Here is a 16,688-nt window from a genome sequence, read left to right as displayed (position 1 = left end):
ACACATGTAATATGCCTATTAATGGATAAAGTCCAGATGTGACCGATTTGCAACTGACCCTGTAGTGATTTTCAAACTGTATAGTGCACCTGGTGACCAATCATAGATTCATTATTTGTAGCTCTTGGAAGCTATATGATGTGCAAACATATCATATAGTCCGGTGACAAACGCTATTGTTCTGAAATATTCGCAAGTTTGGTTGTGCCTTGTTATATTTGACCATGAAATTGTTAGGTTTCCACAAAATATAATTCTGACCTGTCAAAGCATAGTTATTGTCGTAGTAAGTTATGGATTTGAATTCATATTATTTACGGCTGAACTTCTAATGTAGCCACAGTGAAAAATTGCTATTTTTCAACACAATGTCAAATTTGTTTCAAAATATACAGCAATACTTCTTCAAGGCAATTCATAAGATTAAATATGTAAATTAGCATTACTTCACGTTCGTACATACTGAGCAAAAATTGGTAGGTCTACCTTATCTATAGCTACAATTACATGTGGTAGCCCGTAAAATTCGAAAAAAAATGCTACTTTTGAACAACCCGTGGTGGAAATTTACATTTCGAGTCCATTCCAATTATGTTATGTACTTGTTTTGTAATGGCAGACTAGCAAAGGGCGCAAGCACGCGTTCGAAATCCGAATGCAGGACCAAATCTGTCATCTGCTCGCCGCCGACTCAGAAACGGAAGCCACGGAATGGATTTCCACGATCAATCACGCCTTGCAGACCACTATCGAAGCTCACTATCACAATGACGACCATAAAGGTGATGTTTTGCAGGATGATCTAAGCGGGGTTGAATAACTAAAAAAATTTCATCATTTCCAAATTAGTAGAATTAGGATCATGGCGACACAGTTTTTTTCGAAATGAGATTAGAACCAGAATTGAAGCTGCACAGATTTAGAATTACAGCTATGTTTTTTTTCCGAATTAAATTAAAATTATTTTTTTCGAAATCAGATTAGATTTAGAATTACAGCTACAGTTTTTCCAGAATTCTACTAGAATTAGAATTATAGCTACAGTTTTTTTCTCCAAATTAGATTAGATTTAGAATTATAGCTACAGTTTTTTTCTCCAAATTAGATTAGATTTAGAATTATAGCTACAGTTTTTTTTTTCCAAATTAGATTAGATTTAGAATCACAGCTACAGTTTTTCCGAATTCTACTAGAGTGATAATTATAGCTACAGTTTTTTTTTCCAAATCAGATTAGATTTAGAATTACGGCTGCAGCTTTCTCCGCATTTGACTAGATAATTAGAATTATAGCTACACATTTTATTCCAAATTCGACTAGAATTAGAATTGTAGTTACACAGTTTTTTTTAAGAATTAGATTAAAAATAGAATTATAGCCACACAGATTTATTTTCTAGATTAGACTAGAACTAGAATTGAGTAATTCGAAAATTTGGAAATTGAATTAAATTCCAATTTGGAAAGAAATACATAAAAATTAAGTTCAGTTCATATCAAATCAGAGTTAATTATCATAAGTATGAGAACGGCAAATATCTGTACACCAAGTTTGATTCATTTCACACTATACAGTTCTGCTGTGGCATTTTCAGGAAAAGCAGAAATTAGACTAGAATTGAAATGGGGGCACAGCAACATTTCACTAATTATTTCGCTCTAATTAGTCTAATTGAAAAACTAGAACTATCTAGTTATCCAAGTCTTTTATCGAGCGACTTCTATCCATTGACGGCCCGCTTATTCTGCAGCCCCGCAAGGTCATGAGAACATGAAGCACTCGTACGGCACCCTGGAAAGTCTCCAGAGCAGCATGCATCCGGAGCTTGTGAAATACTCGAAAGAGACAGATACCAAGAATCAAACGGCCAGGAAAGAAGGGAGGATGAACTTGGTTCACATGTACCCGCCTTTTCAGGAAAGGTTTCTAAAGGTAAGTTAGTTGCTTATGACTAGGCTGGTTGAGTACTTCGAGTACTTAAACCTGAATCGGGTATTATTGAGCACAAGTTGAGTCAATACACTCGACTTGAGTCGAGTCTAGTCGAGTTGAGTCTACACAAAATCACGGCTAGAGTCCAACTACTCATTACAATCATGCTGATCGCCTTTGGTTAAAATTGACATTTACTTGACGAATAGTATCCACAAATGGTATAATAATTTCAGCGGCCAGCGTCTAATATCGGCCTACCACCGCCTCCCATCAAGCAAGTCAAGCACCGCGTTCAGGTTCAATGCAAGACGCTGCAATTTAATCTGCGCGGCGTCGTTATTGAAGGTTATGAAGAGCCCAAAACTGCGGTGAGTGCTTTTCAGTTTTTCCAAATTAGCTTAGAAATATAATGATAGCTAGATTATAGCTATTTTTTTCAAATTATGTTATAATTCGAATGACGGCTACACATTTTTTTCACAATTAGACTGGAATTAGATTTATAGCCGCAGTACTTTTTTCCAAGTTGGACTAGAATCAGAATTATAGCTATTTCTTTTTCTAAATTAGATTAGAATTAGAATGGTAGCTATAGTTTCTTTCTAAACTGGACTGGAATTAGAATTATAGCTACTTTTTTCCGAATTAGATTGGAATTAGATTTGTAACCGCATGCAGTTTTTTTCCAAATTAGACCAGAATTATTGCTACACAGTTTATTTTAGATTAGACTTTTAATTGCTATTTTTTTCAAAATTGGATTAGAATTAAAATCACTGAATTCGTAAAAACTTGAAAATTGAATTAAATTCTCAAAGAAATACACGAAATCAAGTTCACTTCATCTCAAAGTAGATTCCCATAAGCATGAGAATGGCAAATGTCTGTGTAAAGCAAGTTTGGCTCGTCTCGCACGATACACTTCTCCTGCAGCATTTTCAGTAAAGCCAGAGATTAGTTTCGAATTTTACCGAGAGCATAGAAATATTTCGCAAATTCGATTAGAATTCGATTATCAGCATTTTGCTAATTAGTCTAATTAATCAACTAGGATTATGTAGTTGTCCAAGTCTATCTTGAAATTCACTAGAAATAATCTCGCTTTATCGCTTCAGGTCGAACCGTTTTTTATGACGTTGTGTCTTTACGACGTGAAGCAGATGAAGAAAATATCGGCCGACATTCACGTCGATCTCAATCATGACCTGGTTCGTAGTTGTCTGTGTTTGTCTTGCTTTGACGACATGAAATTTGATGTATTTGTGGAATGCCCTGAGCTAGACTACAAAGAATATAATTCGGTATTTATTCGACCATATTTCGACCTATTTCATTGCACTTCGGGGCAATGCTCTGGGTTGATTAGGACTTTACAGATATGCCATCTCCACTAGTGTGCGTAGATTTGTACTACATGTTCCGTATGTTGCAATACGACCAATCGAGGATCACAGCCTTCCACAGTGAAAAATAGTATCGAAACTATGATTTCCGTTGATAAATTAACTTTTAGTGCCAAGGAGCGTATAACTTCAGTACTCGAAAAAATCATCTCTTAGAATTAATGCTCGTTTCAGATTCGAACGCTTGATCATCATTTCCAGCCCGAGTAATAACCTGCGTTTGTAATTGTAGGTGCGCAAAATGATTCCAGAAAAAGACTCATCACAGCGGAAAGCTTCTCGCGAGACCGAAAGAACAGGAGAACCGAATCTACCATCCAATGTAGAGAGACAGTGGATCGCGTATCCAAAAAATGTAAGTCTGATTTGATGTCTTCAATGCATGCTGTTTCTCTTCTATGAATAACAACTGGTTCACTTATTTCTACTCTGGTGTTTCAAGATGTTATTTCCTTGATACGTACGCCTATTACATCACTTTCCATATTGTTCTTTTTGTCATTATTTTAGCATTGTAAAATCATATCAGATATTTACTAGGCTAACTTTCCCGACTTAGTTTAGTTCAGGTGAGTTGATTTCGTTTTGAGTAAACCAGAACTAGAACTACTCACTATACAAAATCCTCAACTAGAACTACTCGTTATTCAAATCCCGCAACTAGAACTAGAACTACTCATACTTCAAAATCCGCAACTAGGCCTAGAACTAAAACTACTCGCTATTCAAAATCCGCAACTAGAACTTGAACTAGAATTAGAACTACTTGAGAAACCATTAGTTAGCTGACCGTAGATTGTACAAGTCTGCAGTTCATGCAAACTCCAAAATTTAGGGGTCTGCGCTAAAAAAGCTTGAGAAACCCTGTTCTATAGAGAACAAACATGAGCCATCCTGTGTTTCTGCATGTAAGTATATCTCATGTTACTAATATATTGTTGATTTTATTGTGCTGCAGTGTGTCTTCAGCATCAGCAATCCTCATCCCGATATCTTTCTCGTGGTTCGAATTGAAAAGGTTTTACAAGGAAATATCAAATCCTGCGCATATCCCTACATGAAGACAGACGGTGATACCACTAAAACGGCAGCAAAGGTTTTAAAACACGCGAAGGCGGCTTGCCAGAGGTTGGGACAATTCAGGATGCCATTTGCTTGGACTGCAAAGTAAGTGTGACTTAATTTTAACAGATGCCTTCAAACTAACAGATCTATCTTGTTGGATGTTTGCATTTATGTGAATTTGGCTATGACTTGATAATAACTTCATTAAAATTAATTTTATGGTTAGCGTCAAATTAGCTGATCTATCTTGTCGATAATAACTTCATTAAATTTAGGCAGAAACATACCTTTGACTTACTACCACGGTTGTAACCACAAGGCTCTGAGGTTCAAGTCAGGTTCAATTCACTTTTTTGAAACTCTCGAGTGATATTGAAGGCCTGGCATACGTGATAATGCTCATTTTTTTCAGTTCAAGTCAGGTTCAACTCACTATTTTGAAGCTCTCGAGTGATATCAATGACCTCGCATACATAATATACTATTTATGAAGTATAGGTCCTGAGACACGAGAATTTGAATCAACGAAATATTGCGACTCGAGTCATCACAAATCTGTGTTTTACGACCAACTGAAAATTATCACTTAACTGTAATTGGCCGTTTGAATTCTGTATCTAGGCCGCTTTTTGCCGATCAAGAAGGGACCATCAGCACGCGAGCTTTTGAAGACTACGTTTACAAGCAAGAATCTTCGAAGCTATCCGAAGATTATCTACTGAAATTCTTGGCGGATTTTCGAAGGTTGGAAAAGTTCAAAAAATTTTTATATATATTTTGAATAAATAAATCCAAAACTTTTTCTTATGTAGCAATGCTTCTATTGATTGGAATTGAGCCAAAGTTTGTGTGCAGCGTTTTTTTAGGCAACCTAACCATTTTATCAAGTAGCCAGTAAAATTTGACGTTTTATTATAATCATCTTTGCTGTATCCTGTCCATTTATCAATGCAGGAGATTGTTGTCGTTTTGTTGACCAATATCCTTTTTGTTGCATGCAGGCCGGAGAAATTGAATAAATTGGAAGATATCCCTTGCACCATCTTTGTAGAGCTTTCAAAAGTGCCGTCTGACATACCAAGTAAGTATAGGTGTAGAAACCAATGGTTCTCAACTGTCGATCTGCCAATTTTATATCGGATATATTTGGGTTCATTTCAATATGAATATACTATTCAATTGTGCATTGAAGTTCTGTACCTCCAAGAAGCTCTTCAAATTCTATATCTCAACAGCAAAATGCAACAAGCTGGGCTCTTGTCCGTTAAAGAACGAGACGTCGAATTTTAAATTCATTTAAATTTCAGTCAAATTTTTTGTCGACTCTACTTGACTCGGGTCATTTTCATAAAAATGGAAAATGACTCGACTCAAGTCAATCTGTGTATTGACTCAACTTTTACTCGAGTCATTACGCACGACTCAAGAGCAAGTCGTAAGGCTCGACAAATTCTATAAGTCTTATTCAAGTCTCGTATATCAGGACCAATAAATGTGAAATTGGCTGAAAACTGTCTTTTATCTGTTGGAATAAACATGTTTAGAGTGAGAAAAATAAGTATTTTAATGAATGTGAGGCCGGATATCGTCAAAGAGTCTCACAAAAGTGCGTTGAACTTGACTTGAACTCGATATTGAACAGTAAGCATTATGACTCGGACTCGACCCTCTACTAGCTGACTTGGACTCGGACTTGACTCGGTGTTGAATTAAAAATGACTCGACTTGACTCGAGTCAAAACTGTAAAATTCAAATTTACATGTAACTCGGAACCTGGTGAATCGGTTACAACCCTGATTTTGTCTATGTGACGTATTAGCAACAAATTAGCGTCTAGTAGAAAGTGTCAAAAATGAGTGGAATGTGTTAAAAATTCTATCTTGCTTATTTCCAGGCCTGCTGACTTCGTCTCTCACTCCGATCAAACCTTTTAACGGCAAAGTGGAACCAGTTTTTGAGGTGGACGAATTTCTGCCCGCAACCATCCAGGACCAGTACATGCACATGGAATACGTGAACCATTTCTACATCTATCCGCGATCTCTCAAATACGACAATCAGAAATCGTTTGCAAAGGCAAGTACAGTCGGGACACGGGTCTCGTTTGGTGCACAGGAATTAATTCTTAATTTTTAACGCGAAATGCTGAGAATTCGACAGTTATTCAAATATTAGGTCTTTAGTTTGATGTGCAAATATGAGTTTTTAATTTTCAATGCGAAATGCTGTGAATTCAACATTTAAATAAATATTAGGTCTTTAGTTTTATGTGCTAAACTGAGTCTTAACTTTTTATTGCAAAATGCTTAGAGTTCGACAGTTGTTCAAATTTTTTGGGCTCTAGTTTGAAGCACGAAAATACGTCGTTTTCTTTTAAACTAAAGGTTGAGCATTCAACAATTAATTGAAAAATGAGTTTTTAATTTTTGATGCAAAATGCTTAGAATTTGGCTCTAGTTTAAGTACAAAAGCGAGTTCCCAATTTTATGATGCAAAAATCTGAGAATTCAACAATTTTTCAAATTTTCTAAACCTGTTTTAAAGTACACAAATGAGTTCAATATTTTTCATGCAAAATTCTTAAAATTCGAGAGTTATTCGAATATTCCGACTGCGCTTTGAAGTACGGAATGAATTTCTCATTTTTGATGCATGATGCCGAGAGTTTGACAGTTATAAATTCAAAATTTTCTAACTTTCGTGCCTTCATCGAGCCAAATATGGTGTGTAACGTTTTTTAGGTGACGTAACAATGTGATCGGTGAATCCCGGAATTCGGGAAAAAAAGTCATTTTTGAACAACCCCGAGTTACTGCTGCTGTTGTCTAATATTATTCACCGAATATATTGAATATTCTTTATTGCAGGCACGAAATATCGCGGTAGTCATAGAGTTCAGAGATTCAGACGCGGAGGGTGCCGTTCCGCTCCGTTCATTCTACGGCAGGCCTGGAAATGAGATCTTCTCCACGCAAGTTTCTGCCGCTGTGCTGCATCACGATGAAACGCCGGAATTTTACGAAGAGGTTTGATGCCAAGATGGCCAGTAGTTTAAGTCAGACTTGTGCTACAGGATAATTCTACTTGGTTAATTAGACTAATTGGAGCGAAATGCCTGTATTGCTAATCTGATTCGTGGAGTGTTTCCGTTCTCATTTTAATTCTGACCTAATCTACTGTTTCCCTGTAAAGGTATTAGGTATATGTAAACAAGTGTTACGAGAGTGAGGGTATATTTACAAAATAATATTTATTTAGTGTCATCACAAACAATAGTGAACTTGAAACACATTTTAACTCTGTCTTTATCCCAATACCGCCTAACTTCTATCAAGACACCAAATGCCGAATATATTTTCGACAATTTTATAATTGTAATTGAATAGTTTATATTTAGTGGAATTTTAGAGGCTACATGGCTCTATTTTATGATTGTGTCTATATTTTTCAGTTCAAACTGGCCCTACCCCCGCAACTGCACAGCGGGCATCACCTGCTATTCTCCTTTTATCACGTCATAGTGGACGCCAGCGCTAAAAAGAAAGACATTGTCAAGACTGAAAGTAAGGAAATTTGGTTTGATATTGTTACTATTAAGATTCCAATATATAATTTCAATTGATATTGTAATCACTATCGTGAAAATTTGGAAAATCCTGTGTAGCTGTAATTCCAATTCTAATCTAATTTGAGTAAGCTGAAAATATTATGGCTGTTCAAGTCTGCCTAAAGACCTACGACTTATTTATTAATTCAGTCGGACACGCGTGGCTTCCACTATTGACCAAAGACAGGCAAGTGAATTGCATCGAGAAAGAAAAAGCTCTACCCGTGTGCGCCAACCTGCCCCCGGGGTACCTGGAAAATCAGGACCCAACTGTGCCAGCTAGAGGGGTAAGTTATATGTCTAAGTTTTTGGTGACTGCCGTTGGTGTAATCGCAAGGTTGTTCAAAAATTACTTATTCTTACGGATTCCGGAGATTCGCTTATTACAGGAGTTTAAAAAATTTGAATTTATTATAAAAATTAAATGAAAAATTTTCAAATTTTACTGGAAGCATTTGAAAATATTGGATTCGCGAAAATAGCCTGGACGGTGGGTAATCCCAGAATTATTAATGGAAAGCTCAAATAATATCGCTTCCACGGGTTAGAATTTCGTCAAATTTGTTTTGCACGTTTTTGTGGACAAATCGACAATTTCATGAGGTTGACCATAACATTTAAAAAAATATTTGAAAATTTTTTATAATAATTCCAAATTTTCAAACTCATATGCATTCATATATACCAGTTGGAATCGAGCCACATTTGGTGTGCGGCGTTTTTTAGGCAAACTAACAATGTAATCAGTGAATCCCTGGAATCCAGATAAAAAGGTCATTTTGAACAACCCTATTGTCTCTTGCTGTGTTAATATGCGGTCGAGTTTCAAGGTGTAGCTGTACTATAGTGAAGTTGAAGTAATGCTCTCAGTTCAAGACAGTTCATTGCTTTTAAACTACGTATGATTGATTGAGGTGGTCCTCTTGGGATTAGATCTTGAGTAATAGTGTTGACAAACTTAAATTTGTTATGTTGCTATTAACAGATTTTCAGGTCAGATTTAGTGATTTGTTCATTTGTGGGAACTGGTTTCTTTGCTTATTCCAGTGACTCATTGTGGTTAGATTTTATCCTGGATGATTGTGAAAGCCACAGCAATCATATTCAAAGCACCTTTGCTATACCGTATGCATATATATGATGTCCGGAAAAATCTTCTTTTCCATACTACGCTGTATTTGAAGAACTTCAGTAGACAATTGAATCATATCATCATATTGAAATGAACCTGGAGATATCAGTTCTCTACCAGTTGTTGACAATTACCCCTGGAGACTGTCATCCAAGAATATTCTTGTTTATTTCAATATCAATGTATTATTAAATGCTGTATTTAACAACTTTCTTACAATGATACATTTTAAATGATTACCGATCATCGTCAGGCTATTGTGAAGTGTAGTTAGTACGTCTGACTTGAAGCTAAGCCGTTGCAATTAATCGTTCAGCTGCTCATGTGTGGCACAAACGTGCTTGGGCGCTTACTACCTGGGTGGCAGATAATAATACTCTGACTCAGGTCGACAAATGGACTACACACTGCGCTAATTACAGTCGTAATGGAAAAATACAAGCAGATGATTTTGGAATTTGTGATAGGACTTCGTGCTGTTTCACAGCCACGGAGTTTAGCACAGCATTGCGGTATTTGGATCGACATGCATTAGGGCTGTTCAAAAATGACTTTTTTACTCAAATTGTACTGGCTACTTGATAAAATAGTTAGGTTACCTAATTTAAGCCTACACACCAAATTTGGCTCAATTCCAATCAGTGGAAGCGGAGTTATTGCCGTCGAAAAATTTATAATATCAATAAGTTAGTATTTACGGTGGCTAATGCTTTAATTATTTATTATAGGTGTGCCCACCGTAAATACTATTTTATTCAAATCAAAATTTTTCGACAGCAATAACCCCACTTCCACTGGTTGGAATTGAGCCAAATTTGGTGAACATTGTTTCTATAGACAACCTAGCACTTTCATGGGGTGATCAGAAAATTTTGAAATTTTTTTTCATCTATTTTTACATAATAAATTGAAACTTTCTTCTCCTGTAGCAATGCTGCTACTGGCTGGAATTGAACCAAATTTGGCGTGTAGGCTTAAATTAGGTAATCTAACAATTTTATGAAGTAGCCAGTGCAATTTGAGAAAAAAGTCATTTTTTAACACCCCTATTATGCATCGTAATATCCTGCTACCATGGCTCTAACTGTCTTACCAGCTCAGTTACCTGCTGCCCTTACCCAGTATCAGTTACTGGTGTTGCTTGGCAGAACAACAGAGTCAAGATATTCTAATTATATTAGCACTCCGACACTCAAAATTGAGCACCGATAATATCGTGTGTCAAAACGGTTTTGTTTTTACTCAATAAATAATAGACACCGTTACGCAAACGACTCGGCAGACTTATTGTAAAGAGGGTGATGATGCAGAAGTCTTGTGTAAACGCGTTCTGCTGGCAGTTGCTCACAACGCAGGCCGTAAACGGGCGGTATTCCGTTGAGTTTGTGAGTTAACAATCGGTGTTTCGTCGTTGGAAGGTAACGGTCTTCTGTATGCCACCGGAGGGGATTCTTTCCTTTTCGTAATCAATTCTTCTTGATTACATCACCGATCTTCCATTTCCACAAAGCTGTTTGGAGTTGAACCACCCAGATATCTTGAACGAGGTTTTCTGAGAGGATAACTCACAGCGTCAGCACGCTCAGACGTGATAGCGCTGGAGTCTATTTGTTCGTTTAAAGTCAAAGAAAACCCAGAAAACGTGGAGTAATGGGAAGGAGAATGCCCGTACACAGTACCTTGGCGTAGCCTTACCCAAACTACATCACCTTTTCCTAACTGTAACACAGCACTGGTGCTTGTAGTCTCAAAGCGTATATCGTGATTTGTACCAGAGCTGATGACGTCTTTGTTCTTCATAAGGTGCATGTACAACGGGCCACCGTTTTGACACCTTAATATGTGCACGTGGAAAACGTATAAGCCTCCTGCCGGGGCTATGAAGCATCCTGATTTACCGTTGTACGCGTTACCTTCGTTAGTAATCACAGCGTCGAACGCGATTCTTTCATAACTACCTTGAAAATTGCAAGATAAACCAGCCATAAAGGCTACTTTTTGGTTATCACAACAACGTCCTGAATTACTCCCGATTGATACCCAACTTGATGAATCTCCGTCTCTACCGGACCGCCCCGGAGGGCCTGGAGGACCAGGAATCCCACGCCCTGGCTCACCCTTACTCCCTGTGTCGCCTTTATGTCCTTTTACACCCACCGTGTACTGTCCTGGTGGACCTCTAATACCTTGTCGACCTTGTACGCCGGTTTTTCCGCGGTCCCCTTGGCTTCCTTTGATACCCGGCAATCCATTGTTGCCTTGAGGACCCATGGGTCCGACCATACCCTTTTGACCAGGCTCTCCTCGTTCCCCTTTTTCACCCTGTTCACCCTTTATTTCATCCACTGAAATTAAGCTATCACTTCCAGGACCACCGGGAGGTCCCGGGGCTCCTCTTTCACCCTTGTCTCCTTTCGTACTGACCCCATCGACCCCAGGTGGGCCAGGTATTCCAACGCCTGGTTCGCCTTTTAAGCCTATGTGTCCGCGGTGGCCTTTAATTCCAACCCCAATTTCACCCTTTTGCCCCTTTTCGCCTGGTTCGTCGTCTGGTATTAACAGAATTTCGCCAGCATCACCCTTGGGTCCAGGAGGTCCCGGTAAGCCTACCCCGTCCAGGCTTGATGTTAGATTTAGCAATTCGTCTTTGGTGATTCCTGGGGTCCCCGGCAAACCGTTATCACCCTTTTCTCCTTTTATGGATGAGCCTTTCATCCCGATTTCTCCTTTCTCACCCCTGAGACCCTGTTCACCCTTTTCTCCTTTGAAATTTGCCACCCACGTGCCTTCTGTGGTAGACGGGCGTCTTAATTCTTCGTAGCCGGCGTTTCCAGGGGGTCCAGGCGGACCCCTCTCGCCTTTCGGGCCGGGGATGCTGATTCCGGGGTTTCCGGACGTGCCTTTCGGACCGCGTGGACCGCATTCGCCTTTGAGGCCTTTTCCGACTGGTCCCTGGACGCCCTAGGGTTGTAATTGATGCGATTTAGTTAACATGATGTAAATTTTGATGGTGTAGTGGTCAGTGAAAAGAAAACTTCTACTTTTTGAATTGCCTTACTAGTTAGTAGATAAAATGGTAATGATTTTACTGCCAAAAGTATCCGATCTCCCGTGTAAATTTAGTTTTTGAAACTGCATAGTTGAGTAGCTTTCAGATAATTCATTGCTACTTTCACTTAACAGTTTTCAGTCTTGTAGACAAAACTAAACATATATTACTTGATGTTTTTGCTTGGAAAACGCTACTTCTACTTGTAATGAAGTAGAAGCTTATAGTCGTTACTTCTACTTCTACTTGGGTATCAATGGGGACTGTGACTACTTGGCCGCCTATTGCAAATATGCACATGTAATAAACAATAAAAAACAATAACAAAAAAACACATCTCCAGTTTCAGTTTCTCTCTTAATTGTGTACGTAAATGTTCTGCATAGAATTATTTCTACTAATTTTGAAGTACTCAAGTAGATTTTACCTACTTGGGCTAATTCCTCAAGTACCGGTAGTTATGATTTTAGCATTCTTTTGCTTTGACTACCTCGTGTATTACAAAAAACTTTTCAGTAGTTATTTTCTCACCTGCGGTCCGGACGGCCCTTGCAGCCCCGGCATACCCGGTTTTCCTGGAGAACCCGGCATACCAGGCAAACCCGCCGGGCCTTGGACACCTGCCGGACCCTGTAAGCCAGGGGGTCCTTGCATGAGATTGTTGATGGATTCCAACAGTACGTGGTTCATGGCGCCTGACATGCCACCCCCGCAACAGCAACCGCAGCCCCCAGAACACGATGTGTGCGTTCTGTAAGGAAATAGCTTAATGAAACGACGAAATAGCTAGATTAAATGAAATTTTCCAAGCATAATTTACAGAATTGGGTCTTCCAACAAACCTTGGCCCAAAATGATAGACTTATGTTGGCTGGAAAATGTTGACCACTTCAGTAAGTTCTGAAAGTAGGTATATCCTACTCTAGTACTTGAAATAATTAGAAGTACTTCCTTACTGACTACATTTTAAAATATCAGCTGATTGACCACAAGATGTCCAAAACTAAAAGCGTCATTTTACCTTTGGTTGCATCCTGTGCTGCATTCTGTGCTCGCACATTCTTGGCTAGACTCTGAACATTCCGATCCACCACATTCGTCTCCATGGGATGACTCTTCCTTCAATGCAAAAACGTATTGATTAACAGATTACGTCTTCAAATCAGACTCTTACAGACTGCCAATCTAATTAATTACGGTGAACTACTGGATTTTGAGTAGTTATACTTCTAGTTCTAGTTGCGCATTTTGAAAAGTGAGTAGTTCTAATTCTAGTTCTAGTTGCGGATTTTCAAAGGTGAGTAGTTTCACTTCTGGTTCTAGTTGCGGAATTTAAAGCCAGCAGTTCTAGTTCTGCTTGCGCATTTTTCTAACAAGTTAATTGTAAAACAACGAGAAAATGTGTGTCGTCATTTGGCGTGAATGCCGGAATCGTGATGCCGGTGTTCTGTTGTGTGATATTTTTGCGGCAATTGCTAGCTCAGAGTCATCACTAACAACAGTGACATAGCCGGGGGTGGGTTTTGGGGTCGAAAACCCTCCCATTTTAAACTCGAAGCCCCATCCTTTTGAATGCAGATTTTATCTCCAATATTTCGTAGCTAATTTGCAATTCGGCTCAGAATACAGTTAGTTGTGTTTGAATTGATTAGTTGCGAATTTTTAAAGGTCGTTAGTTCTAGCTCTAGTTGCGAGTTTTGAAAATGCAGAAGTTTGCAAAGGCTGCTCGAACAACAATTTCAAGTATCGGGAGCTTACCGTGTCAACAGGCGTCTCGTAAGCGTCGGATTCGGGCAGGCGCACCGCGCTTTCTCTGAGGTCAAGTTTGTCGACGGTCGGCTGCACTAGTTTGCTATTCTGCGCCGACACAACGCCGCAAACTATCAGCATCAAACCCAACCGCATACCTTTCCGTTGGGAGTGCGCGGAACTTAATTAAATCTGCAAGGAACACGGAATTGTGATGAATCGAGTCTGGCTTGTTTGAAATGTAAACACGGATCGATATAAGTCAAATACGGGGCAAAGGCTACATCGCGACCGACCTTTACACAGCATTGCAGTCGGATAATTTTTGTGCTGGTAATGGCATCCCTGTCTGTTTAATACAAAGTTTCTTAACTTTGGTTCACACTAACTGATTGCCCGAACCTCTCCAAATAAGATTAGAATTAGAATTACAGATAGAAATTGTATTTTTCCGAATCAGAATTACAGTTACAGTTATTTCACAAATTAGATTAAAATTAGAATGATAGCTACAATTTTTTTCACAAATTAGAATTAGAATTACTGAATTCACGAAAACTCGGACATTGAATGAACTTCCTTCAGTATCAAATCATAGCTCGTTGGTATGATCACGAAAATGGCAAATGTCTGCACAGCAAGCTTAGCTCGTTTCGTATTATACTGTTGTCAACAATTTCATGGGGTTAGCAGTAAAATTTGCCAAAGATTTTTTTTTGAATAAATCGCAACTACTAGTTGGAATTGAGTAAAATTTGGCGTTCAACGTTTTTAGCCAACCTAACATTAATCAAACAGCCCCAAAAATCGGATTTTTGGTTGTGAGCAACCCTTGTAAGGATTCGCCAGTAGAGCTTATGACCCACTGGTTTAATAACTGTCTGCCGAAATACCGCTAGTTAATCCCGCGATAGCATCGTGCGCCAAGTTTCAAGGGAATTACCAGTGCGACTGTAAGTCATTCCTAGTTCAAATACTTGAAACATAACTTCGATGTTCAATTTCATTCAAACTTTAACAAATCCAGACCAAACACGGTGCTTACGATGAAAGTGGAAGCTTTGGTATTGTTGATTTAAAGACACTCGTATTTAAGTTGCCGAGACCACACGGGAGTGTCGAGAATGCCAAGAATTGCTCACAAAAGCACAGCAGGAAAGATGGGACGATAAGTGGGCCGGCTTTCACATGTAATTTTGACGGATAACCGAACCTTGAACGCTTGCAAAGTTTGCCTTGATGCGGTATAGTGAAGTTCTGAATTTCAGCAGGCCTGGTCGTAGATAGAACTAAATAATTCTAGTTGTATAATTAGACTAATTTGATCGAAATGTCTTTGCTCGCATTTTAATTCTGGTATATTGTCTGGATTTCCTGAAAATGCACCATGAGAACTTGGCGTGCAGACATTCGCCATTCTTATTAATTTCAAAGTTTTTTGCAAATTCAGTAATGCTAATTATAACGTAATTCGTAAACAAAACTGTAGCTACAGTTCTACTCGTAATGAATCGTCCGGCTCTGTCAAGAACGCGCGTTTTCGACCATTTTTCTCATGGCCCACCAAATGAATAACGCAATAAATAATCAAATTGAAATTGACAGGAGATGGATTATGAATAAAATAGTATTTACGGTGACCAATTCTTTAATTATTTATTAAAGTGGTGCCCACCGTAAATACTATTTTATTCAAATCCAAATTTTTCGACGGCAATAACTCCGCTTCCACTGGTTGGAATTCAACCAAATTTGGTGAATATCGTTTCGAAGACAACCTAACACTTTCATGGGGTGAACAGAAAATTTTCAAATTTTTTTGTTCCCTAATTTTATATAATAAATAGAAACTTTCTTCTCCTGTAGCAATGCGGCTACTGGTTGGAATTGAACCAAATTTGGTGTGTAGGTTTAAATTAGGTAACCTAACAATTGTATCAAGTAGCCAGTGCGATTTGAGAAGAAAAATAATTTTTGAAGAGCCCTACTGTACAGTTCTCCTGTAGGATTTTCATGGAAACTATAAATTAAATTACAATTAAATTACAGGCATTTCGCTCTAGTTAATGTAATTGGATAACTACTGTCATCGAGTTGTCCAAAGTCTGGCTGTATAATGTATACCATGCAGGCTCTATGGCCCGCGATACTGTGCCATAGGTTAAAAACCCTGGTCTAGAGTTTTTAGTAAATAATTACGAGCTCTATATATAGTGCGTCCTGTATTTACTGATCTAAAGAATGCGTATAGCTAATATACTTGCAATCTCTGCTAAAATACGCCTAACACCACAACCCCACTTGGCTGAAGCCATTCACGATCTAGACACCATCACTCGACAATGTCTCTAAACCCCAGTTCGTCGCAGCGCAGTAATCTCTTTCAATGAATAACTTGTTGAAATTCAGCCTCTGTCATTAGACGCCGCGGTGTCTTCGAAAGACGCGGATATCTCACCTTCAATGTCAAGCCAACGCGCGAAAGACAAGTCCGCTAAACCTCTAATAGGATGTATCGCGTACGGCGTTAATGGCGTAATACATAGTTACTGATCGAATGTTTTCTTGCGTAAAATGGGTATCGTTTCGTTAATGGCGTGGTGACGACACATTGCGTTCACAGTATCACTTTATTTTGTGCTGATGTTCGGAATCGTGCCGTAATAGTATGTGCTGGTTCACACAATCCTTACAGAGACTCTCGGATGTAGGGAACTTCAATATACGATTGACTGTTATTGAAATGA

At 38.6% G+C, this 16,688-nt stretch overlaps 2 protein-coding genes across 8 annotated transcripts in view; one reads left to right on the top strand and one right to left on the bottom strand.

Moving 5' to 3' along the window:
• LOC145454980 (dedicator of cytokinesis protein 9-like) overlaps positions 1-16,688 on the top strand; it is a 112,221-nt gene that overhangs the window by 22,957 nt on the left and 72,576 nt on the right. For all 7 annotated transcript variants that reach the window (XM_080332919.1, XM_080332921.1, XM_080332916.1 and 4 more), the window contains exons 7-18: positions 620-782; positions 1,751-1,932; positions 2,169-2,303; positions 3,051-3,143; positions 3,571-3,693; positions 4,297-4,505; positions 5,025-5,147; positions 5,405-5,484; positions 6,299-6,480; positions 7,272-7,430; positions 7,856-7,967; positions 8,162-8,298. In XM_080332919.1, coding sequence (XP_080189045.1) covers positions 620-782; positions 1,751-1,932; positions 2,169-2,303; positions 3,051-3,143; positions 3,571-3,693; positions 4,297-4,505; positions 5,025-5,147; positions 5,405-5,484; positions 6,299-6,480; positions 7,272-7,430; positions 7,856-7,967; positions 8,162-8,298 — 1,698 coding nt within the window. The remainder of the gene's footprint in view (positions 1-619; positions 783-1,750; positions 1,933-2,168; positions 2,304-3,050; positions 3,144-3,570; positions 3,694-4,296; positions 4,506-5,024; positions 5,148-5,404; positions 5,485-6,298; positions 6,481-7,271; positions 7,431-7,855; positions 7,968-8,161; positions 8,299-16,688) is intronic.
• LOC145454991 (uncharacterized) lies at positions 10,302-14,171 on the bottom strand. The gene is made up of 4 exons (XM_080332941.1): positions 13,951-14,171; positions 13,214-13,311; positions 12,724-12,943; positions 10,302-12,104 (listed from the first exon to the last, which is right to left on the bottom strand). Exons 1-4 carry the CDS (start codon positions 14,095-14,097, stop codon positions 10,629-10,631), a joined length of 1,941 nt encoding a protein of 646 aa, XP_080189067.1. The 5' UTR covers positions 14,098-14,171; the 3' UTR covers positions 10,302-10,628.

The sequence above is a fragment of the Botryllus schlosseri genome, chromosome 14, assembly GCF_051294905.1.
Source record: "Botryllus schlosseri isolate E-star chromosome 14, Bs_hap1, whole genome shotgun sequence".
In the NCBI taxonomy this organism is placed as follows: Eukaryota; Metazoa; Chordata; class Ascidiacea; order Stolidobranchia; family Styelidae; genus Botryllus; species Botryllus schlosseri.
Note: the sequence above shows the minus strand (reverse complement) of the source record. Positions and strands in the feature narration are given on the sequence as shown.